This window comes from Dromaius novaehollandiae, chromosome 4 (genome assembly GCF_036370855.1).
Source record: "Dromaius novaehollandiae isolate bDroNov1 chromosome 4, bDroNov1.hap1, whole genome shotgun sequence".
NCBI classification, from domain to species: Eukaryota; Metazoa; Chordata; class Aves; order Casuariiformes; family Dromaiidae; genus Dromaius; species Dromaius novaehollandiae.
The window spans coordinates 42,038,170-42,065,285 of NC_088101.1; the positions used below are offsets into that span (position 1 = coordinate 42,038,170).

The window sequence follows — 27,116 nt, forward strand, 5'->3', positions numbered from 1 at the left end:
CAACAGATTACGTATTTTTCAGTATATCACAGCAACATGAAAGACAGCATGAATCAAAAGCAGTTATAGGTGATGTGGGAATAATTCATGTAAAAATTATCCTTGGGTGTATACACTAATATATTTCCTTTGACTGTCATGGAATTACTCATATACTTGCAATTTGGTGTATTCCTGAGTAGGCTAAATAGCTTACAACCACGTATTGAGCATTTATCCCTCAAGCTGAAAGAAGTTCATTTTATTTTAGGCCAAGGCTATAACAAAGTTTTCAAAGTTGTATACTTGGTAAACTGATTCTATATCTGGGTATTTCAAATAAGCAGTATGATTTTTAGAGGTGTTGAGCATCTACAGGAACAGGTGCTCAGCACCTTTCAGAAGAATGACATTTAAATAGCTAAGCTTGACTTTAGGCCTTTATGTGCATCTACAGGCAGAATATATTTTATATATCTGAACACTATAAATATGCCTAGATAGAAACTCCCTCTCTGAACTAGCTACCACTTTGGAGTACTTTGAAAGCTCTTAATCCTGAAGAAGTCTATACTAAACTCCTCAGCCAGAATATGTCTGAATCATTCAGTAGCTCTAACTCCTCATCCAGGAGGCCCACACCACAAAATCTGGATCGCAGTGATACAGGACTAGTAATGGTGAAGTAAAGAATGCATTTGTCATATGGCAAGAATGTAAGGGGAGGAAACATCAAAGAAACAGATAATGGAAAAAAGTGTGCGTTGTAAGGCATAAAGAGTATGAAATAAAAAGAGGCCAGAGTGTAATCCCAGAGCTTCAGGCAGTGTTGTTCGTCAGGGTCATGTAGGATTGTGTGTGAGGAGAGAGCAAATATTGGACTAAATATCACGAAAGATGGTGGACTTAGGTGAATCTACGTATAGCTCTAGGAGAAAAGGAGGACAATTTGGAACTCCATCCCTGAAGTGAGTGTGCTTCCCTCAGAAATGTTTGAGGGCTGTTATGATGCTGTCCTAATTCTTTTGTCTTAAGAGGAATACAGAAATCTAACTAAACTAAGCCCTGAAACATGGGAGTTGATACTAAGGAAAAAGCAATGGAGGGCATAGCTGGGTGTTGGGGTGGGAAGGTGACAAGCATGGGGACGATTAGAGTCAACTAGGATTACGAAATGGTTGTCTGTGGGGCACGCAAGCATGTACAATGTCAGATTTCATTTTTTCCAGTCCTCATGGAACAACTTGTTTTCATTGGCTCAGACCATTTATGAAATAGAAAAATGGCATCTGGCCTGGAGACTTGGCATCTTTAATATTGTTAAAAAACAATTCCTAATAATTAATGATACTTAAAAATACAATCAGCTATTGTCCCTTTTTATCGCAAGAAATTGGATGAAGGGATAAACTTTCCAGTAAGTCCTAAAAACTAAAAGCTTGATGCCTTTTGTAATTGAAGATGAGGAGAAGAGTTTCCTTGTAACAGAACCTGCAAGCATTTAGCTACAAATTCTCAAATGAAAGCACTTTTGGCACAGTGATCATGACTGACAGTCACCAATAGTGATAGTAAAGATGGCAAGATATGCATATGTATATATATGTATGTATTGTAATGCTCACAATTTGAGAATCAGTCAAAGATGGAGAAAACCTTCAATGGATGCATGGAATGGGCACATAGATGCATGGATGCAAATCCTGGGAATTGGCTGAGGTCAAAGCTCTGTGTTGTCAGCATATACTGAACCCAAGAGTCCATGCTTTATGATGCCCCTCCTCCCCCCAACTCGAAAGGTCAATGCCATTTTAAGTCAACAGGTTCATAAATATGTCGGTCTCAGTAAAGTCAAATGATACATCTGCCAAAATCACCAGAAATCTGTTGAAAGAAAATCATCCTGCATCTATAGAAAGAAGAGAAAATTCAAAATAGACACTTCCGCTATTTTTGCTAGAAGCTGTAATGACAGACAAGAAGCCATTAAAAAGAACTGTTTGGCTCTTAGCTCATAGTGGCTGCAAGTAGCTGCTGTTCATAGCAGAGAAGAAAATTATGCAACCTGGTGGTAACCATGGGCACTGCTTTTTATTGGAAATCCTCAGTAGGAGTTTGAGTGTGTCTCCTAGCAATGTAACATCATGCAGCGAGAAAAACAAGCAAAAAGGGAAATATTTTGGAGATGAATCAGTTTCTCTTTTCTGTCACTGGTGGCGGGATTACAAGGAGAGATTGCACTCTTAACTATAACAGCACCCCTCAATTTGAAAAGTCACATTTTCGTCAAGCCCATTTATAGGAACTGTCCCACACAGATAATGTGCTGATGACTGAAGTGAACATTTGCTAAAAGAATGACTCTGATGGATGATGAATAGTTCTGTACAAGTGATGATAATAACCCTAAACCCAGTTATTTGTAAAGAGAAATTGTGCTTGCCTCATCTTGTCAGAGCTTCATCCAAGCTCTGAAACCTGATATGTGTTATGTTCATCTCTATTGATTTATAATATACCTGACCACTGATGGTGAACTGTGGTGACCTGATCTTCCTGTATTGTGTTTTCCCCTCAACTGATACTCCAGACTTTCATGTAGAACCATCAGAAGTCCAGTTTTCATTTTGTCTTGTACACAAAAACACAGGCTAAAGTATATTTTGATAATTGCTGACAGGAGTTCAGGTACAGGATAGGTACTTTCTGCTCCAGTGACTCGCGTATTCATCCTTGGATACCTTCAGAACATGACTGTAAAAAAGCCCTGAGCAACCTGCTCTAGTTGACCCTGCTTTGAGCAGGGAGGTTGGACTAGATGATCTCCAGAGGTCCTTTCCAACCTCAACTATTCTATAATTCTATTATATTTTGTGTCTATATATTATTTCTGGTGCACTTTGCAGTTGAGAATGCTGCAAAGGTGTTGAGAATTTGCAAGGGATATAATGTTTGGAATGTGATACCAAATTCCTGCTGAATGCACCAGAAAATATTGTCAGTCTGAGTAGTTGCTAATGCTATACAATCGTCGCTTTGTTGATTAGCCTTACATCTATCATTACGGTAAGAGCAAAGTTCAGTAAATCAATATTTCTGCAGGAAAAGTGCAAGAAAGATTAATGAACAGATTCTGTTAGAACTACTTCTTCATATTATATGAAAGACTCGTACAGAACTGGGAGAACTGGTGGCAGATTTGCCCCGCAAAACAGGTTGGGTGCTACAGAAGAGGTAATTTTATGGCAGAGGAGACTTGCTGCACGGGGCAGAGAGTGCTGCATTACAGTAAGGAGGGATTTTAGCCTGAGGGACTCATGCTGAGGCTGAGAGGCTGCCAGTGCTATAACATGTTTAAAACTTTGCTAGAAATTATAGACAACACATTTCTGATCTCAGAAATTCCTGCATCCAGAAGGATGGAATTTTATATTACATTTCATCCTGCCAGATAAGAGGAATTTCTCGCAGAATGAACAGTTGAAAGGGATCTGTATTCTATCTGCGCAAAACAAATGTTGTCAAGTTCCAGTATTGTGGTGCTTTGAAAGGATGTATTTTGCAAATCTGAAAAGTATTTTGAATCATCTGGGAGGAATAATTTAAACAAAAAAATCAGGAATGATTCTGGTGAGCTGTTTAAGAATGTTCAGAAAAGCTTCAGGCCAAAAGGGAAGCTATACTAATTTAAAAAAAAAAAAAGATTGAAAACCAACTCAGCTTTGAGCATTTGCTTTTTCTCTCTACTGGCAAAAGGAGAAGTTGATAGCAATTAATATAAATTGAAATCGAGAAAATGTAGGAAATAGGTGTAGAGAACAAATGGACATGAAGGAATCTATGGTTAGCATATATGCGGGCATTAAGAAGTTATTTTACTATAGCAAGAATACATAATCAGTAACAAGGGTGTTGGTCCAATACTAGACAGAGTAAAAGCAAGTGTTGGACAAATATGCTGGTCTGTGGGAAAAAGCCAGATATATTCAGATCAGATAATGATGCAGTAGTTTCCATTGACAGTAGCTAATGAGGATGTTAAACAGTAGCTATTAAAGTTAGATGCTTTAAAATCAGGATGTCAGTTTAACTTTCGTCTTAAGATTTTTTAAAGAGCTGGTCTGTGAGCGCTGTGGAACATTAATGTTGATTTTTTTAATAAATGCTTTAAAATTGGGAGAATTCCAAAAGACTGCAAGGAGCTAACTTTGTGCCAGTTCTTTTAAAAGCTAAATGGGATAACATGAATAATTATAAGCCTGACATCGGTCTGGGGAAAATATTGAATAGCTAACATGGGGCTGAATAATAATTATTTATAATTATTAATTAGTATTAATATTATTCATAATTCAGCCTATGTTATCTAATAAATTTGAATGGGTCAGTGAAATTAAATCTGATCTGCATGTTTATTGATTTAATCAAATTGAATATAATTTTTATAAGGCTTATCAATCAGATTGACAATGGCAATGGTGTTGAGGTAAGATGTTCTGAAGAACATTTGACTTGGCTTCATATACCAGACTGATTAGGTCATCGGAATTATGCAGAGTCAAGGTTAGATTTGTTATAGTCTGTAAGTATCAGCAGTTAATCAAGGTAAGTATAGTCATGAAAGATGAAGCCAAATAAATTCAGGTTAGAAATAAGGTACACATGTTTGTGGGGAACAAGGCCATGGAGAAAATTCTCCATCTGGATATTTTTAAAGGAAAATCTAATATAAGTAATTTGGACAGCGATGGTGGCAGTTATGAGGACCACCAGAAGCAGCAGAGGCAGCAATAGGAAGTTCTGCCACAGTGCCAGTTCAAGTGTAGCTATAGTACTTCTTTCTTCTCTTTCCCCACTCTACTAACACATTCTCTGACTCTACAGACGAAGGTTTTCATGCATGCCCTTCCTCATATACATGTGCTCCTTTCTCCTCTGCCATGTACTCCCTGCTTCAGGATTCCAATTCAGAAATTAAGCCAGTCTGATTTTTTTTCATATTTCAGTGAAACACTAAAGCCAGGCACACCTGCCTTTGTTCCTGTGCTAAGTTGCAAGCTGCCCACTTTGCCTGGGTGTTTGCAGCACTTAAATGATCTGGAAGCAAGGGCCCATTCTGCCTCTGCAGAGTGGTGTCCTAATTGCCTCTGCACAGGCCACAGCCGGGGTTTGGGAAGCCAGTTCCAGACTGAGCTGGGTATGGCCTTGGTGTGGCGCGCAGCATGCCTGTGATACGTGCACCACAGCTCTGGAGCATGAGGACCATGTCAAGGGCAGGTGCTGAGTCTGGGTTGACAATGAAAATCTGACAGCCTCAGTTATGTGAAAGGTGAGAATGGATGATTACAACTGACCTTCTGGCTTCTTGGAGTCGTTTTTAGGCATTTTTGAACTGTTAATTAAAAAGCAGGTATCCTATCTGACATATAAAGCCTAGGCAAGGTGGCCTAGTCCTGGAAGAAACTGGAACTAGATCTGTGTTTTGGGACAAGCCCTGAGAGCCATATTGCCTTTTTGTGCTCTTCTCAGCTTCCCCCATCACCATCCTCCGTACTGGTGGGAACAGGAGCAGCTGCCTGGCTCCCTCTGACAGGTTGTATCTAGGACAAGGGGAGGCCGTTTGCTATTCGAACAACATTCACTTCCCAAACAGCTGTTCCCCATCCCCTGCAGGGAAAAAGCAGTAGATCTGATGGAAGCATTTGGCCCATGGGTCACTGTTGGACGATGCTGAGGCAGGATAAAGCAAATGGTATGAAATATTTTTCATGGCCAAGTTGTATGTCACGATAAAGTAGAAATGATATGAGAAGTATGAAAAGCCTTTAACAATGCTTTACTCTCTTTACAAGTCTTCAGCATATTGCTCTAAAATCAAGTCCTATGATATCATTTAATTTTGCACAGAATTGTCTTTGTAGCCTTTGATAGATGTCAGGAATATTGTTATGTTTCTAGCACAAACCAAGCTTACCAGGATTAATAAAAAGCAGATAAACTACATTTCATTTACATTTTTTCACTTTGTTTCTGGAAAGCTGTTGGCAAACTGAAGAGAATTCAGGTAAAAACAACGTAAATATTTGAGCGTTGAAGAGATGTGTTAGACGAAATTAAAAATAGGTCTAGGCAGCAACTGAATATAGAAAACAGAAACATATTAGATGTGTAAACCCAGGGAAACTAAAGGAATTATTTTTCCACAGAGCATAATTAAGAGTAACATACACTTAAAAAAGAAAAAATTGGGGCCAGGTTGCTCTTATAAGGAAAATGGTATCACCCTGATAAATCAGCACTGCAGTTGATACTAAACTAACCACAGCTCTGCGTGAACATACTGTGAGTAATGCTCTATTTGTAAGGAGTAGGTGACATGGAAGCTATTCCCTAAATTCTGCTTCCTGCAAGTGAATGAGAAGAAATCTGTAAAAGCCTTTACAAGAACACTCTCTAAATACTGGAACTAGAACATACTGTATTGTGTAATGAGAGCACTTGAACTGGAATTAGTATCACTGGGTTTTACAATACATCTTTGATAGTATGAGAAATGTATTAAAGTTTGCAAACCCAAAAGGAGGCCTATAATTTCATAAATGTTTCTATTTCCTATAACAGGCCTATTAAATCTTACTAGTTTTGAGCATGGAAACAAGTAGGAATTTGATAAATAAGTAATGAAGAGTAATAATCTTGTTACTCTTTACTTAACTTGCGCTGAAGTCATGCACGTTACCCTTCTGTTACACAGGGGTATGCTCCACATCTCAATTACACATAGTTAAGGTTGGAAAGAACCTCTCAGACCACTAAGTCTAATCCCCAGCAACCACGTCACATAGAATCACATAGTCATGTTCATAAATGCCTCAACCACCACCTTAATTAGACAGTTTGCCCCTGCTACTCCTATTGAACACTGTTCCAGGGTGTCTTCTCTCTGATAATTGGGAAACAACTGCAGAAACTTTATGTATGTGGTTTTGTCTTACAGTCATGGAACCCCCTTTTTTTTATATACATATATATAACCTATAATCTTGTCATTGTTGGGTATCTTGCACCTCAGTTACAGTGTATCTGTTTTGAAATTTACTGTTTTCCTGAGAAATTGAGGTCTGACAGACCTGAGGAGGTGTAATCACTCTTGGCTGAGGGAATATAGCCATGCTTCTCTTTCACGTTACACCAGAATCACCATTATCAGTAGTGGAAGTAAAAGCCCCAGTCATAATTTTGATTTCTACCACAGTTCTTTTTGTCCAGAATATCTTGTTAATTGTCATAGAAGTGGTAAAAATATGCTCCAGAATATTTTTAATATATCCATAAGTCTGGTACTGTATTTCACCATAATTATTTTAATTAGTTACAATATGTGATGATGCAAATATCCCGAACCATCAACCTAGAACTGCAGAAAAACAGAGGTGAAGAGCTGTGAAAGTAGAATGCCTGAAGGCACTGTGTTTGAGAGAGAGGCTATTGGGAACAAGGAATAGGGGAGCTTTTGGAAGAATCAAGTTTTAGTGGATCAGTGGCTCCAAGAAGCCCTAGGCTAAACTTAATGATATTTGTCAGCATGTATATGCAGATTTGTTAACCAGCATTTTTCCACCTACCTTTCAGGTTATATTTGTGAACAAATGGCATTGTTAAAAATGCAGTTATATTTCATAACCTGTATTCTCTTTCTTTTTCTGTTTTCTCACTTTTTTTTTCTTCTCTTTTTTGCTGTCCTTCTGTGTAGTCCAAATGAAATGAAACACTGGGAGAGATTTACCAAAGTCACAAAGCACCGTTACTATTACTGGTGCCTTGTAAGTGGACTCCAAATCCCTTCAAGCTCCCTAAACAATGTGGAGTCGTCCTCTTAGAGATTTGTTGCATCTGAAATAAAGCTTTCTAAAACCCAAAGAAGGGAATGTAGGAACAATTTTTTTCAAAACACTTCAGTCTGAAGGACACCAAATATCTTTTTTCTTTTAAATATTCATTGTGTGTGCCAGCAAGATTGTCTTATCTATAAAAGAGAGTGATTCACCTGGGGTTATTCCTTAACTCCAAGAGCACTGGGGAAAGCTTGGCCAAGCTGTAAGAAAGACAGGTGTTCAGCTGCTCAATTTATATTTCCCAGTTATATAATTCTCCAGTGTACCAGTGGGAGGCTCTGAGGATGGTGTAGCATCTTTGTTAGCTGTCTTTAGAGAGGCATCAAGGACTGTAGATACAAAGAAGGTGCCTTCTCACCATGCAAGGTGGTAATTTAAGATGATATTTATGATCTTAAGCTGACTAATATGTAGAACTAATATGTAGTTCCAACTTCATTTGTTGGACCAAACACTGAACTTGGGGGTTAATTCTGATTGGAGCTTCGAGGCCTCAGAAAAATGTAAGTATTGAATAGCATCTGTCTTGCAGTATTCATCAACACAGAATCTATTTTCAAATATGTTTTCTGCAAAAATATTTTCTCCCCTTGTATTGTCTTAAAATGGAGGAGTCTAACTATAGCAGGTTGCACAGCATAAGGTACCTTGTGTGTGAAAAATTACACAATTATGAATGTTTAGATTAGTTTATATGATTGACTGGTCATCCTTAAGTACCTCATAATGCAATCATTCAGCAAATTAAGCTGAGGTAGTGAATCTCTATCAGCAAGTAATTTCCTACATGTTTGTTTGTGGTGTTCTCTAGCAACTGCATTGTTTGTCAATGAAATATGGTGAGTAGATCATGATTCCCCTCACTCTTTATTTCATAGGTTGGTGAGACCAGATGCAAAAAAGTTTGCACTTCGAAATCTGATCTGAGATCCAATGATTTCAGCATTGTTGGAAGCTTGCCAAGAGATTTTGAATTATCAAATTATGACTGTTATGGGAAGCCCATTGAAGTCAACAATGGGCTCGGGAAATCTCAAGCCAAGAACAACAAGAAGCCTCCTCCTCCCAAGCCTGTCATTCCATCAGCAGCAAAGCGAATTGATCTTTATGCAAGAGCACTGTTTCCTTTTTGCTTCTTGTTCTTCAACGTCATATACTGGTCCATATATTTATGATGAATCTTTCTTTTTTCATATGTGTAAAATATATCTCATCTCATTACCCCTTCCCAGTCATGAAGGCCACTGTGTGAAATTATTTGCATTTGCAAAGCAATATGTTGCATTTTTGATGCCATGTGATTGTACTGAAAATATGGCATCTAAAATTTGAATGAAAGCATGACAACGCAATGTCTGTGCTCCAACCAATGTTGTATATAAATGTACAGCATACATCCTGCTTTAGGAATATATGAAGGATAACACATACTGCATTATGAAGTTGAATAACTCTTCAGTTATTAGTAACCTACAGAGATTTAAAGTGTTTCTGACAATGAAACTGATGTGCACGTTGAGTATTATTAAAATCAGTATTCTAGTATATGTAGTATTTAACAGCTTTTCTGATAACTTTCAGAGAAAAAACATACTGTTCCTATATAATTTAGATGGCATTGTTGAAGAAAAAGCTAAGTTGTAATTCATATGATTTAGGCTTTGTAAGTGAGGACAGTATTGAATAAGCTGATCTCGTCTATGTGGAAAAATAAAGATCCGAGAATTACTAATTTTGTAAAATCAGCTTATTTAGAAATATTCAATCATATCCATCCAGCAAGCACACTTCAGAAGTGTGTGAGAATGTGCTGATAATAAAATATTGGGCCAAATTTTTATTTGCTGTTTCCTTAGGCACAAGCTAGACCTAATATGTCAAAAACAAACAGGCCACTTCCTAGACTAAAGAAAATGTTTTGGAGAAACATCACAAGACATAGTTAAGGATCAGGATATATTATATATTTTTACATGACTCTGTCCTCTAGCTTATCTTCTTTAGCATCTTGCAAGCCTGCAGTATATAAGTCACAATTTCTTTCCTGTTGAATTTGGTATGTCCTACTCATTTTGTCTTGTTTATCCCCTTGAAGTTTGAAAGCCCTCAGTTTAAAGAAACCAGTTTTTCCCATGGTTAAAACACATTTTTATCACCAGTTATACTTTTTTGTTTGCCTATTGTAGCACAGATGACCAAGCTCACACCACTAGTAGAAGGGAAGAATTGCTGAAGGACCTGAGGGGCTGAGGCTCTTAAGTATGTAAAGAATCCTTGTCCATATACCAGAGTGGTGTTAATAATGGCTTGTTTCACCAACTCAATTTATTTGGTTGCCACTTTTTGGAAAATAAGGCCCTAAACGTTAAGCAGTTCTGAGAGACTGCTCTCTGTTTTCCAGAGGAAATCGCGTGACATTAGGACCATAGAAATTCCGTAGTATGTGTAGGACAGGAATCAGTACTTGTGGTCTCTAGTGGATGCTAGGATGTGCCCCTTTGTAATACTAAGTCATGAGGTGAAGCAGTAAAATGAAAGCTTGTATGTATGGTGTCCAAGTAGTGTATGTTCTCCAGGAATACACAGGGGTTGTGCCTCAGCCCTTATGAACGTACCATAGAGACACATTTTTCTACTTGTAGAATTAGGGCATAACATTTGGTTGAAATATTAAAATAAGACAGTTTTCACAAACTTGGAAACTCACAGAAGGAGATAGGAACTATCGTCTCCTCATAAGAGAGGAAGGAACTGAATTGAATAACTGAAAGTCTCTAAGGTAAGAACAGGTAAAATCACTTCTGTTGTGCTGCATTTCTAGCTCACACGGGGTGTGCTTAGCAAGTGCCCACCATAAGTGGACTATCATATCACTTCTATATTGCAGTCTGCCAAGTGAACATTGGCCGTATGTGGTGAGCATGCAGGATCAGAAGCTCAAAAGTCTGAATAAAAAGAAAGAAAGAAATCACACTGGATTCACTGGGCATTTGACAGATCTGTACACACACACGTTTCTATTAACCATTGCTACTTTGTGATCAACAGCTGAATACTGGTTTTAGATGAAATCTGTGCAAAGACTGTATTTCAGGTCTACTACCACTTAAAAACATGGTTGGCTTGCCATGTTTGAGGTTCTCTATAGTTATTGGTCTAATAATTTTGGCAAGTCTTATGATACAAATTCCTGCAGATGCCTGTCATTCCTGATTATAGAAGCAGCAAGTCACACCTGGTTTGAAAAGAGCTATTGTTTAGAATATGGTTAACTCATTTTCAGCCTGCTTCCTTGCCGTTTACTTAGGGACATTTCAGGGTACCGCTTCAGTAGGCAGTCACAGATTAGCCTTTGGATTTCTTTCTGATTATAGGAATCCCAATTGTTACTGAGCTGTGTTGAACTGAAAAGATTGCTGGGGGCAAAAGACAGTACTATTGAGGTCTGGTTCAAAGTTTCCATATTTTTTCTATTGAAGGTATCGGGGGAATTGTTAGAGCCTGTAAGAAACAATAAGGATCATTCAAAGAGAGGAAGTAAGGGAGGCATAACTTTTTACATACAATCAGAGTCCTATATTTATAGACATTATTTATTCTCATACTTGTATTTTTTCTTATGGTATTAGAGGACAAGAAAATAATTACCTTGTGTTGGAAATTATATGACTTTTGGAATATGATTTGCTTGTTAGAACTCTTATAAGATGATTTATCTGTAATTAATGTCCACATTTTATCTGTATAATTTCAATTATAGATTTTATTGTTAAATTAATGTCTGTTCCTTCTTGCTTTTCTGCGCTTACTCGGTGACTTTGTGTTTATCATAAAACATTTAATCAATAGTACATCATAATTGCTTTCCAAGTCACACAAAAGGCAGCAAAAGGAATGTGTACTATTAAGATAAATGCTTTTCCGTCATTATAGTACAAAACAAAGGACAGAAGCAAAGTTTAACAGCAAATTTGAAACAAAATTTAAAATAAAACGTAATATCAGCTACAAAGTATTAATAAATTTTTTCACTTAGACAATATTGCAATATTTGTGTTACCTCAGAATATATTAACTTGTTCTACTGAGCAGTAGTAATTGATTTATTTTTCTTCTTTCCACTAAAGATCATTCAGAGTTTTGCATATCCTCATAGCACATTATGGTCCTTCAGCACCCTCTAGTTGTAAAATTCTGTCCATTGGCATTTCTAGAATGAGGTGCAAATGTAAAACTGTATGGGTGGTACAGGATGTTACTTTATAGTGATACTGTGAAGCAAAACAGTGTTAATAAGTTCAATGCATAAAATAAATGGGCAACTCTAGCAACTTGAAATATGAACTTAGAATTGTTGAAATAAGGCATTCAAGTAATAGTAAAAACAAGACCTATAAAGAACATATTAGTAATTAGATTAACTAATCATGATATCTGCACGAACTGCATGATAGCAGAATCTGTTTCTAAGGAAGGGACCATCTGTGTTTCAGCTGACATTTATTTTAAGTTCTCCTGTTTATTGGTAAGAGTTAAAATTTCTGTTCTGTCCTTAATATAGACTTCAGTATCTTGGCTTTTAAGCATCTGCAGCAAGGAAAAGGGTTTTTCTCACTGTGGTACCTGGCACAACCATCTTTTTGTAGAGCCCATAAAATACATCTCCTTGAGGGAGCATCTAAATGTTCATTTTTTGCTTCAAAGTATTATGACCTTTCAAGTATTTTTCTATTTCAGGATCCTAGAACGCATTCAAACACTTCATCAGGAATTTCTGTGGAGGTGAATTAATTTATTGTTTAGCTGCATCCACAAACACAAGTTATACAATAAATGAAGAGGTGACTTAGAAGTATACCAGCTGCTCTGTGTTAATTCCCTGTTTAGATGTGTGAAATGTACAGTGTGGGTATTTTGTTTTGTTCTCAGAGTGCAATGTAAAGTCACACCTTTCTTTCTCACACTTTGATGCCCATCTTTAAGAGCAGTTCTGTAGTGTTATTTGGCACCTCCTCTTTTTTTTCAGTCTCATTTAAGGTTGTTAATTTTAGTTGAGATGAGATACGTGAATGGTTTGCCTTCAGAGTGAGAAAGAGAGCTCATTTTCTGCAAGTGCAACTTAGAGAAGATTGGCCACTTAGAAATATGGGCAAACAAGTCTGACCTCTTCAGTGTCTTCAGATTAATTTGGACTTGGTAACAGGAAATGTATGGGTAAAGAGAGAGCTTCTTCAATGCCCTACTATACATTAAAGAGAAGGCACTAACACCACCTTTTGGGGTAGTTTCAATGAGATGACCCACAAAAACTGATCTGTCTGTATACTCAGAACAAAATGCACTTACCAGTTATTTTACTTGCTTTGAAAATATTTCACTTCGAAGAGAGACAATAACATACTTAAGCAATCTGTCATAGCTATCTAGGTAATTATTAAGAGACATTATAATACAGTTGAGACCATTGGTCTTTTCTTCAATTCAAACAGTTTACCATTACAGTTACCAGATGGCTTGGGCTGAGGATATTTATAGAATAGATAACTATGTATTATTTATTCCTAAGAGAGTGAAACCTGAATAAATGCTATGTCAAGTGATTTTTCAGGCTACAGAGATAACCTAGTGCTGAAATGAATACAAATATGGTGTATAGTGGATAAAGGAATAATAGGACACTGTTGCTTGATGCTTCGGTATACTAATTCTGGGATTACAGAAGAGAATGTTGAAAAAAAGAAATTTGGGTACAGAGAGATTGATAATGGTTTTGTTTGTGTCTACAATTTAATTCGCTAACTATATAAATAATAAGCTATAGCAGCTACCTTCTTTTTAAATAAATATAAAGAATTCCCAAAAAAGAGAAAAATTATGTTCCTCTGTAGTGCCAGAAAGATACAGAACCTAATTCTTTTTGTAGAAAACTCTACTCTTGAATTCAAGAGATACAATGGAATTTACAGGAAACAAAATTCAGTTTTAAACACATAAAATTCCCATTGTTACAGTTTTGTTTTTACCATTGTATCAAATATAACACACACTCTCTGGGCTGCTTACATTTGGACTTAATTCAGAAACTTACTTGCCTACCTACCTGCCTACCAGAACATGTCCTCATTGCATCAGTGGTAATAGTGTCAGTAGACATTAGAAAAACTAACATGGCTATTTCTAAATCTTTTTGAAAATTCTGCCTTGCTATGAATATGTCCACACAGCAGTCACGAAAATGTCTGCAGCTAACGCAGACTTATCCAAACTAGCTGACTTGGGGACTGCTAGCAGTGTAGCCATGGTAACAGTGAGCTCAGGCTGGGAAGCCTACCTGCTTGCGTAGGAAATTAAAAAAGATACTTGGGTGTTAACCCCCACAAGTTAGCCCCCTGCCGTGGCTATTCTGCTCGAACAGTTGGTTTAAAGTTAGCTCACGTGGGTGTTTATCAGCTCATGTCTCTCTGAAGGGCAGATGCACTCTATATGACGTATTGTATGCTAGAATTGAATTATTTTTTCCCACTGATGATGCAAAAGATGCTACTGTGAAATAGTCTTTCTTTGTGTCTTGATGTCATACAGCGTATCTGCTGTACATTTAATTTTGTGCTGACAAAAATGTGTACCTGTAGTTCCAAAAATGAAATTCCTTATCTGAACCAGCACAAGTATAAAAGAATGAGCTAGATTTACCCGTCTGAGCATGCACCAGGTTGCCAATGGAGCCTAAGTCATGAAGACCATCCCTCTTTTACACATTAAAAGAGCCATTCTATTTAAAGTCCCTAACTGTAATAGTGAATACTGGATCATAACCGTTTAAATGAATAATGAGACTTAGACTGTAACAGTCTTTTTTGGCTTCTAGGTTGTCCATGGAGGTCAACCATGGTTTCTGGGGCACCCTGATTGTTTTTCAGAATAGTGTTTCTAAAACCTATTCAGAATTATGGAGAATGGCAGTGAACGACTCCCTAAAAACAAGGAAGATATCTGAAGGTGCTTCAAGCGGGTTAGTCAAATCTTCTTCGGAGTATTGAGATAGATCTAAAGTTTGCTTTGCACCATTACCTAACTATCACACAGAAACAGCAGGTATATAAAATGCATGTCTTTTAATACTAGAATATTAATGACCTTTCTCCCCCCTTCCTGCCTGAAAGTATGTTTTGCAGTGACAGAAAACAGCTAATGAGACAATGAGGTTTACTAGGAGTTGCTGTCCCCCTGGGCAATTGCTTAAGCCATATAACATGTTTTGACAAGAACAAATATAAAGATTGTGGAGTAGAGACAATAAGGTTTTGGTATAACTCTTTGCCACCCAATCCGTTCTTCGGGCTGCGGCATTAGATAACGTGTTTGTTCATATGCATCTGTATATTTTAGTATCTCTCTACAAACATCCACAGAGGGACTCATTTTTCACTTGTTCTCTGCACCCAAGAAACCCTCCTTAGTATAGCAGGTCAAGTTGTACCACTGCCCCCAGCAAAAACTTTTCAGCTTGGAGGAATCCTTCTCTAATGCCAGAATTTGGAAGAAAATCCCTGCTGAAGCTGCTACTGCTGCTCAGAAGAAAAGCTGTGTGTAGGCAGCCCCTGTGTTTCCACCTTCCTTCTCTGCAGCATTCATCATGATAATCAACAGCACTGTTTAGCTTTTCTGTTCTAAGGACCACTCCTTTTATCAAGACCGAGTTATTTCCTCAACAATACGCTTCAGCTGTCCTACCTTTCATCTGGTATAGTCAGAGGAAATTTTGTATGTGTGAATCTGGTAGAGTTCATGAACAAATGTCAGTTCTGTTGTTCAAGTATGGACGAAGAGTAATACGTGAGGAGAGCTGGGACTCTCTTGGTTTCTCAAATTTTGATGGCAGCTACATTATCCCATTGTTAGTTACATTCCTACCACTCTGAATTTTGTGTTATTTGGATAAAAACCTACTACATGTATTATACTTTCAAGCTAAATGTATTGAATAATGAATTTTTTTGTTGAAAGCAGAACATGAAGAAACAAGTAGTTCTCACGTGACATTTCATAAAATGTTGATTTTCTCTATTAACCTCTAAGCTTACGTTTGACCCAGAGGCTGGAGAAATATATTTCTCAGTGTTTAATAAGCCTTACATTGTCATAACAGATTTATCAGTATCTCAGGCAGGCTCGTTCTTGCAGATTAATTTGTTTGTTTCTTTGACTCCCAAAGGCCAGCTCATTGGAAAACATTAATTTGAAGACTGGTTATTTCAAAGGCATAACACTGACAGGAACCGACTGTAAAGACTGATGCTTTTGACCAATACCACACTGACATCTGTTTTTGCTTTTGACAAAGCCTGTCTTGCTACCTGCTCCTGCTTCTGACAAATCCTGTTTTGCTTCGGCCCATTCTGGAGGGTGAAAAATGCTAGAAGGCCTATTAAAATATCTGTCTGATTGTGCCAGTTTCTGAATCATCTCTGCTTCCTTTCTCCTCCTGGATCTGCTTCAGGATCAAGCTAGTACAGAAACAATCTTATATTTTCAAGCTAATACAAAATAATATACATTATCCATTGTGAGCTGTAATCTACTTCATGGAATTAAACTTTAGTTTATTTATTAAGTCATTGTTTTATTAATTTATTACTAATTTATTAATCAGTTATTTATAAATGTGTTTAACAATTAACAAATAGAAAATTATTATTTATTTCCATATTTTTATTTAGGTTATTAGTGCTTCATGTTTTCTAGTTGGCTGTTTCACTGAGATGAACATTCGTTAAATAAATACATTACTTAAATGAATAAACCAACATATATAACAGCTGTCAGAAACAACAGGAGAGGATTCCCCTGGCTCACCATGGTTGAAAAAATTCCTGCTTATTTTCTCTGGACTTAAAGCTCTTCCCTTCTTGGGGCCTTACAAGCCAGAAAAGCTTTGAAGGATCTACTGCTGCCTAAATCATTATTTACTGCCATACAAAAGTATGTACAAATTCTCATTATGTACTTGCCCTATATGGTTGCATTCAATACAAACTAAAATACAGCTATAGAGGAAATACAAAACAAATACAAAGGAAAATTCAGCTAGATTTCCCAAACCCTGTGTCTTAGCAGTAACATGTTTTTCACACTCTCCACTTCACACTTCTTTGCAACACAGAGGCACTTTATTTAGAAAAATAACAACAACAATACCATAGTAATATTCCCAGACACTACAGTTTCATGGGAGTATTTTATATCACTACTGTAGAATACTGAATGTTATGAATTTCACCCTGGGATGTTTTAAACAGAAAATGCCTATCCAAGTTGGCAGCACTTTATCTCATCTGCTACCCATAACCATGCTGTATTGCTTTATCATGCACTTCCATATTGTTCCCATTTCGGGAACAGCATTTTGAATTGGAAATTTTTCTAAGTATATGAGTTATTAAAACATGTTATGATTTACCTTATTTTTTCCACAGGAATATCAGGAAGAGATGGTATCTTTTACATTACAGTGTTCTTGCAGTTAGTTTGCTAGTCTCCATGAAGAAAGTCTTGATGAAATTAAATAGGTGGAAAAAATTTCATGGAGTGTGTAAATGAAACAGTCAGGAAGAAATCCATTTATGCAAGACTCATGCTGAGAGTCTGATGAGCGCTGACAATTGAAATAAATTTTTTTGGCAGAAAGGAGCTTCCATCCTTAAAACACAGGACAATGTGGAATCTTTCAACAGTTTTCATTTCTCAGCTGAAGAAAAACACAGCTTTTTAGAAAAGAACAGGTAGTCTAGCCCATAGTGGCCTGATTTCTTTGCCTTACTAGCATGGTTTCCTGCAATATGTTTTTTCTACTAGTTCATGCTGAAAGAATTCAATGGATGGAACAATTTCTTCTCTGATCAAGCAATGGCATGATTGCTGTTAGCTGCCTGATGCATGATGCATGATTGAAGGCATGGGCTCCATACTCAACCTAAGTTTGAACACCATAAGTAAGAAGTGATGGTCAGTATCTGGTAATTAGAGACCCAGGTGTCTCTTCCTCAGATTTTTTGTGCAAGTTTGGCAAGATACTTCTAGTTTCTTCTGCTCTTCTGCATCACAGGAGAACGAGAACCATGCTACCTTCCTTTGAGCTAGACCTCTTTTCTTTAGATTGGACGTGACTGCAATGAATATAATCTGTTGCTGTATATTGTACACTGCCTTAACGCACTCTGTGCCTCCAAGGCACACAATTATAATTATTGCAGTCATTAGCAATAGTAGATTCAGGGATATACAGTAGTGATATCTACATTTGTCTTCCCCCAAACTTAACATGTCTAGTAGTAGTCTGGCTCTGATTTCAAATACATGATATTCCCCCTCATTTACACTGGTTTTGTAGTACAGTTGTTTCTGATTTACTTTTAGAGGAGAATGGAACCCACTGTATTTATACCTTCTTTTCTTTGATATTACTCCTTTATGATGTCTAAATAGAATTCTTAAAATAACTGAGCAGGTCCTTCCTCTGATCCAAGTTCTGCAAAAGAATCTTCAAAATAACTAAGGAAAATGCTATATCTTTTACAATGATACATTTATTTATGATTTAGTGTGCATATGAGTAAATATTCATATTTAATGAAATGGCATGCTTAGGACTAAGCCTACGTGAAAACATAGCTTGTCAGGATTTACTGACTTACCAGTATTTTCACCTTCTTTTTATTATTTTTATTATTATTATTATTATTATTATTTGGCATAAATTTTTAATGTACATCAATATCATACAGTGCATTCATTTTTTTAGTTCTCCATATAGAATAAATCATCCCCTGCCATGAAATGTAGAGTATATGGCATAGAGTTAGTTATGCATGCCATTGGATATTAAACCACATGCATCACATTAAGGAGTAAATCCTTCAATTGCAAGTTCAGAACAAGTATTGTCACATAGAATAGAATCAATAAGCACTCATTTTTAAAGGAAAATAGCCATCAGCTGTTATCTAATATTTTAATAGAATGTTAATATTAGCAATGCTATATCATAATTAATCAGTATATGACTGAGTTCATTATTAGTAAATAAATTACCCTAAAAAAAGTGATACTAAAAAAGTAATGATATGTTACCTGAGGTTTGTTAGCTAAATCCTTGAGGTAGGAAGCTCACATTAGATGATACTATTTTTTATTTATAGGACAATAATCTTTCATTTGTAGGACAATAATCCAATACTGGTGCAGATATAAGCATCTATTTTCCAAACAGCCTATTGATAGTTTGGGAACTAGTTTCTATGCAGGAAATTAAAAGTAAAAAATCCATACTTTTGTCTTAATCATAGATAACTTACTACCTTCTCCAAGATAAGTGAAAGTTGAGTGCTATTCTTGTCAGAAAGCAGAAGTTACTTTCATCATTGACATTCAAAGGCAAAAGATTTCAGGTGCCCATGAAGGGTGATACTTTCAATCCACTTAACTTCGCCATTGTTCATGGGCTATTACTTCAAATATTTTATCCACAGGTGTCAGACAGCTGTTTCTCAATAACACCAAATCTTCTATAGTCCTAATGAGACACTGCATTGAGATGAGCTGTAGTTAACAAAATAATAAATTAATCATACAATGAATGGAGAAAATTCCACTGCAAAGTATAACATTTATACTACAGACAACTTTTATGTACAGTGCTGCGATAGCTGTGAAGAAGTAACATTCCATTCTGCTACCTTGTTCTGCAGTAGGGCTCAGAGTGCTTGGGAGATCTGTGATTTTCCTTAACGACCTCAAATAACTGAACTCTTTGCACTGTAAAGAAAGTTTAAACGACTACTATTATTCTGGAAAGAAAAAATTAGTCAGAATCCGATGAATTTGGATACACATTTGAGGCTAGAAGTTTCTTATGTCTTTAAGTTTCCCTTGGTTTTTCTAAGGGAGATCCTGTGTGTTTTGAGTAAACTCCTTTCATTGCCTTTGACATTTATTCATTATTACTGACCATCCTCTAAAATCAAGGTGCTCTTCAATTAGTAGTACTAAAACCACAAAGAGCCCAGCAGAATTCAGGCAACTGTGGGGAGGGTTCTCCTTCGGAAAGTGCCTTTCAATAGTAATATTTTCTTCAGATACCATCAGTGACCACCTTTTATAGTTTTAGTTACAGAAACTGAGACAAGCACATCAGATTGGCAGATCTGACTGATTTAACTGAAAGGCATAAATGCTGTATTACAGTGAAAGTAAGTGCAGAGTAGCTACAACTGGTACCGATAGGCAGGGGACAACTAGAGCTGTGGACAACTCACTGATCCCTGTAGGACTGAGTGCCTGAAGCTGGTCCACATACTCATCGTTGTGGCAGCATACGGTCCATGCTCATAAATCCCTTTTCCATCTGTAGGTAGTTTTTCTTTGTATCTGGTTTAGACTTATGACAGTGATCTTTCTAATCTCAAGGTTGGGTTTTGGTGGTATACTCTAACTACTGTCTTTGAACTGCCCTTGAAACTTCTGCTAGTTTATGTTTCAACAGCTTGTCTCTTACATTTGTTCTCTCTAAGCCTTTACTGCCCGATGTACATTGACTTGTAATGAAAGGAAACTAAATTTAAAATTGTTCAGAATCCAGCTATCTGTGCACATCATTTTTGCACATATGTCTCATTAGCGCAATGCAATTAGCAAGGAATAAGGCTGCTGTTAGGTTAAATGACAACTGCATAGACACTAATAATTGGCTAGCAGTTAGTTACTCATTTTCCTTTGTAACGAGAATGGAGTTTCAGCAAAGAAAAACAGAATCATTCGTGTGGTCTTTAATGCCACAAATATTATAAGCAGAACACTCTGTACCATAAGCTCTGCTATTAAATCCTATATTTAAAGCAATTATGAAAGTGGAAGAATGCAGTTTTCTGTGTATTTACTGTGGTGGAGATGTATCTGAAGTACTAAGTACGTAATTAAGTGCCACAAAAGAATTGCCTTTTTTTTACACATCTGTTTTTTTCTGTTTATCTGTTTTTTTTGTCATTAACACTACATTGCATCATAATTAACCTCTAGAAAGATATGTCCATGCAGAGGTGAAAGTAAAAATACCTCTTATTTATGCTGGGAACTAGTGCCGGGACTGAATCACTGCAGTGATTTTTCAGAATTAAAAATAAATTTCTGTTGAGCACAATTCTATACATTTCAGTGATAACTCAAGTGAGATGCTTCTTGACAAAAGGTTTTTCTCAGAATAAAAATCACTGATGCCAAAAAAGTAAACAGTGAACCCAAAAGATGTTTCTATTGCTTCAAGATCATAACAATAAGAACAAGAGAGCTGATGTTTCAAGTCAAAACAGTCCTTTTAATCTCATATCTCGTTTTGATGGAATTTTTCAAGAACAGTGTAAAATGCTAGTAGCAGGTAATTAACCAAAAATATCTTTCTATCTGTTGGCTATTTCATGAAGAAAGGAATTATTATCTTGTCTAATGCAATTCTATCTATTCCTCTGGTTTAATTTATTTTTAATATTGCTAAGTACTTGATCTCCATAGTATAATTTCTGCAACAGTGCAATCTGTCTTTTATTTATGTTTTGTGAAATACATTATTTAACGTTTGCTTGAATGTTTTTGGATGATCGCTCTCCATTTTCTACGATTTTTATGAAAAATAACCAGAAATGTTTGACTGAGCCATATTTAATCTTAGTCACTGTAACTTTAATTTCTCCTCATTTTCCACATGCATATCTATGACAACACTATAAAGCTACGATACAATGTCAGTTAAACATACCGCAATAACCTGAGCAACATTTAAACTCAATCTATAGTATGAACACTGCTGTTTTTAAAAGCAGGCAGTTTTTTATGTGTTAAAATTCACAACAAAGAATACCTAGCTTTACAAAAATTGTTCATAAGTGAATCAATGACCTAATTATCAGGTATTGAAGGACACGTAAAGCCACATTACACTGCCAGTTCAACGTCAAGGGGGTGTGCCTGTGACTAGTGGTCTTGGTATAGATAGAGACTGAAGCCTGTGTATCCTTTGACACGTCTATAGTATCCAGAAGGGAAATGCCCTTGTAGAAGATGGAAAACGGAGCTTTCATTGACTCCCTTAGCAACCGCACTGGATTTTGTTTGGCTTGTACTGTGGAGGGAGCAGAAAAGCTCCCTGTTCTCATGATACATCAAGTTATGCTAGCTCCGGTGAGCAGCTGGGCACCCCGACCCGGCGCGCCAGGGGTGGCACACCATGTGGTCCCACCCCACCAGCTCTCTTGCTGACGAGTGTGGCCTCACTGCCAAAAAGCAGGGTTAACACCAGTGTTGTCGTTGCAGCCTTCCCTGTGGCTCAGAAGAGCTCTTGGCCTTGAGATATCACTTCAAAGGATGTGAACGAGATTGCGCACACATTATTTCAGACAAGAAGCACAGGAAAAGAGATCTACCGTGCAATATTATGAGAAGCTCTCTTACTTGGATTAAGGAGTTTAACATTAAGACTTAGCAATTCATTAGTCCTGCTATTGTTCAAAGCATCTTTGAAAAGCTTATTTGAATGCTATCTTGAATCCTGTGTAAGGACATATAACAGATGACATCGTATTGACTAATAGTGTAATACCATCGTTAGAGCTTTAATTTGTTATAATAGTTCAGTATTCATGAAGCAACTTTACCTTGTCCGTATATAAAAAGAAGTCAAGCCACTGATATTCTTTGACCTTGTGAACATATCAGGTGTCTAACAGGTTCATATTCTGAAAAGGTCAGCTGATTCCTTCATGTTTCTATGACAGGCAGGGTAGGTATATATTTTATGGATTGTTTTTATGAATGAAACATTAAACCAAGAACGTGCCTTCTCCATTTTAAAAATGATCATTACATGGTCCATTTCCCATGGACCAGTATTTGTCCAGCACCATTGTTCAAAGTATTACCTCAGCACTCTCTCTCACAGTAATGACAGAAACGGCTTCCTACTATTCATACTGTTAAGTGCAGTTCTAAAGGACAGTTACAGCATGCATACCCAAAGATGTTATTGTCAATGGCATGTATTAGCCTTCTTTCCTAATCTCCCTATAATCTACGGATCTGGATCTGCTCCTCACTAGATATGTGATCTATGTTTGATGCTATGATTACTGGGGAAAAAACACCTAGGTTTCAGGAAATTACTTCTGGTGTACAGAGAAAAGGCCCAAGTGACAGCTGAGTGGAAATCAGAGGATGATTAACCACAAACGCACACCCCAGGTGTCAACAGAGTGGACTGTGACATTCTTGTCAGCTTGTCATTCCTGGCAGCCTTTTAGCACTTTAGCATGGCGTTTGAAAATTAAGAGAACTGAGACTGATAGAAGGTTATTTGACAATTACCATATCTCAGTAGCATATATTCCACCAGTGTATGAAATCCTATGTCTTCATCAGTTCCAAAGGGCTTTTCTTTATGAATAATGCGTAATACGTTTCTCACAGGTGATGGAATAGGTGCAAGGCTTAAAGTAGAATTTCAGTGATTAATAACTGACCTAAAGAATGGGTATAGGGTTCATATTTCAAACAGAGACATCAGCATGGAAAAAGGCATGAGAACATGAAGAGGATAAAAAACGTCACTAAAGTCAACGCTGGCATTGCCAGTGGAACAGATGGGAAAGGTGACAGATTGGAAGAGAGAGGATCAAGGCTGAGTGTTACAGTCTAAAGCAAAAAACCAAAACAGTTGAATTATCTGTGCTCCACAGGGGGGACATGGGCGGTGAAATCAAACTAACAGCAGAGAAAAAGGTGTTTTGACAGCCATGCTTGGAAAAAAAACAGATGGAAAATCAGGTGAGGAAGAAGACAGGAAGGAAGAAGGGAGGTAGTAGGCAGATAGAGAATAATTAGGACAGGAGTAAGAAATGTATTCCTTGGGACAAAGCAATCCTATTGGAAGAAACGGGAAGATCTTGACCGTTCTAAAGGAAAGATCTTCCCAGACAAGAATCATGGATCTAGGCTGCATAATCTAACCTGAAAGAGTGCCTGTTACTGTTTTCCAGTGCCTTAATTATACAATTTGCCGTAGTCTCAGTAGAAAGGATTGAAGTAATCTATAGCAAACTTGGTTTTCCACACACACAGATAGCTCAGCATATACCTGACTGATTTTATCTGCAAAATAAATATAACATTTCTTGCAAATAACAAGAATGCAAGTAGCTTGGATAAATGTATTAAATTCAACTTCACTATAAATTTCTCACAATCTTTTACCTAAACTAGTAACAAACTATCCTGTCACTGCCATACAGCAGAAGAAGCTTATGATAGTGTGATTACCACAGTACTTTTTTACCTTATTTATAACAGTAGGTAATTATGTAGCTTTTTTCACCATCAGTATCATGTAACAGAAGTTAGCATAAGTTATTTCCTATCACTGGGTGTATGTACTGTTTATGAGAACAGCACGTGTTTGTTAATCAGAAGAGGAAGCTGAATGAGCATGGGAGATCAGGATGTACTTTTTATTTTTAAAAAGACTCAAGATCCAGAATGAACATAGGAGACTAAACAATTTAAGAAAGATTTGGAACTTGAAATTTTAATTTGTATTTCCTCTTTATGTACATTTACTGATATTTGCGAAGGTTCTTCAAATTTCACAAGTCCAAAGACAACAAATTCTTTTTTAAAGGGAAGAGTTTCCTGACCAGCCAAAAATTTAAAATTTAAATATTGGGTGTAGCATTTTTTGCATCCTACAAAAATGGCATACTTTAAGATTTCTTCTAATAAATATTTTTCATATGAAAATAATTCTGAATATAACAAACAAATACCGATAGTATATAGAGCCAAAAGGGACCACTATAACAATTTTGTTGGAGCTCCAGCTAGAGTTCTCAGAATTTAACTTTTTCAACAGGAAATTTTTGAAAAGAACCTAATCTTCACTGAACATTTTTCCAGTGCTGAAGAATTCCCTACATCCCTTGGCATGTGATTGCAATGGTTAATCACACTCACAGCTAAAACAGCAAAACAAATTATAAGCTTTATTTCTAATCTGAATATGATTAATATCAGCATTCAATTATGGGATTTTTTACAGCATCTATCTTCTTAATTAAAATGCTTTATATTATCAAGGTTATTTTCCTGAAGTGTGTACTCCATGCTGTCAAGTCATTCCTGAACCATCTTTTTCATAAGTACATGGAGTGACCTCTAAATATTTCTGACTGCAAGGCAAAAATTCCAGTTCTTTAGTTATTTCTATGTCTTTCCATGTCTCCTCTGCACCCACTGAATATATCCATGTTTGGTTGAATTGCAGGCACTGTCTCAACCAGGATTGTGCCAGGATGAAACAGTGAGGAAACGTGTTTCCTGATAAGCTCCTATTTATTTCTAAATAGTACATATATTAGCCCTTTTGGCTTGCTCACGAACTACTTCAGGATATTATCCATTATGATCTATTAAATCAAATACATCCATGATTGAATCTTGCATTTTTTCCAATAAGTAGCAACTTTCTCCTTGACTTTTATGGAATCAGGATTAGGCATTCAAGCTTTTAAGGGTTTGACATCTTATTATTTGATAACTGGCTTTCTGTCATCTATCTTTGTTTTCATTATTATTGCTTTGCTATGTTCCTTTCAGCAAGTGATTGATGCTTATTATTAGCAGTCCCCCCCCCCCATTGATGCTTTATTCAGATTCTGAATCAATGCATTTTTATATGAGGGTTTATGGTGGATTTAGAAGAATGCACATGAGAATACAATCTTCTGGTTTTAAGATTACAGTCCTTACTTACCTCTTGCCAGAGTCTTTCCCTTTCTTGTGCAAAAGTATTAAATGTGATTCCCAGTAATTTGATTTTTTTATACACAGTCTTAATGAGTATGTCTGTTCTTAGTATGTGGTCATAAATTACTATCACCTATAAATTTCTTTTTTCTCCTTCACCTGCTTGCATTTTTTCAATTAACATAGGACTGTTATAAAAAATGGAGAGTTAAAGAAGGTCTTATTTTATTATCAGTATTTTTTCCTGTTACTAAATTCTGATTAAATTGTTTTCATTCTCATTCCCTAGCCCATGCTGTCCTTTTGTACTTATACATCTCCATTGAAATCTTCTATTTTTCTCTGGCACATCAACAGTAGAATATGGCCATGTCACTTCTAATTTGACATATTTTTCTGTATATTCTGACATAATGATACAAATTGGAAACGTTACATGCATGCACATACACACACATGTATGATCTATACAAAAACATACACACAATTCTCTAATGGAAAAATTGCTATTAGAAAATCAACTACCAGGGAGGTATTCTGTTTTGATTGCTATGACAGTTGCTATTAGCTTGCCATAACAATTAGGAATAGTGCACAAAGGTACTCTATGCTAAAAATGTGATTGTAATATATAATTAATTTCTTGCTCAAGTTACTTATTATTTTACTTACCTGCTATGCTATATCTCGTAGATCTTTAACCTGAAAGATATAACAAGGACACTGTCACAGCAGAAAGTGAGTTCAAGACCTTCATCTATAAACTGTTTGACTCAGGTGAGGTTGCTTGGTGCATAGTGCTTACTACAGTGGGATCCAAACTTTAGCATTTATACATGATGTCAGTGTAAATAATAAAATAACATTTTACTGTCTAAGCAGATGAAGCATGCATCACCATCAATTATTACATTTCTGGCAAAGGTCTTGATGTGCACATGGAACAGCAATGTTCTCGAAGAGAAAAAAAACAGCTGAGAGATGTGAATCCTTTCCACAATTGTAAAGACAATTGGTTTGAAGAATGGGATTCTTCTAGATTTCGTCTTTATACTCTCATGCTTATTTTTTTAATATATATTTTATTTTATTGTGAAGCTGTAGTGTATATTGGCACACAGGATTTTTTTCTTTAATATTAGAATATAATCCTCCACCTGAGATTTTTTTTGCTGCATTTTAACCTCTTTCAATAAGCATGAGGAACTTACTTTCTCAGACTTGGGTGAAAAAATTTGCATAGGACTGATCTATTGATGCTAAGGTTAAATGGAAATTGGCAATATTGCACTAAAGCATTTATTAAAAGTGAATGCCTGTACATCTCATTGTCCAATGCATGGCGAGCTCTCCTCAGATATCTTAATCCGTCAGTCATTACAGTGATTGATACTGTTTGCC

At 36.5% G+C, this 27,116-nt stretch overlaps 1 protein-coding gene across 1 annotated transcript in view; it reads left to right on the plus strand.

Moving 5' to 3' along the window:
• Positions 1 to 11,652, plus strand: part of GLRB (glycine receptor beta) — a 55,605-nt gene extending 43,953 nt beyond the window's left edge. Inside the window, exon 10 of the mRNA XM_064510887.1 lies at positions 8,753 to 11,652. Within this exon, the coding sequence (XP_064366957.1) occupies positions 8,753 to 9,049 (297 nt within the window). The 3' untranslated portion in view covers positions 9,050 to 11,652. The remainder of the gene's footprint in view (positions 1 to 8,752) is intronic.
• Positions 11,653 to 27,116: the final 15,464 nt, after the last annotated feature.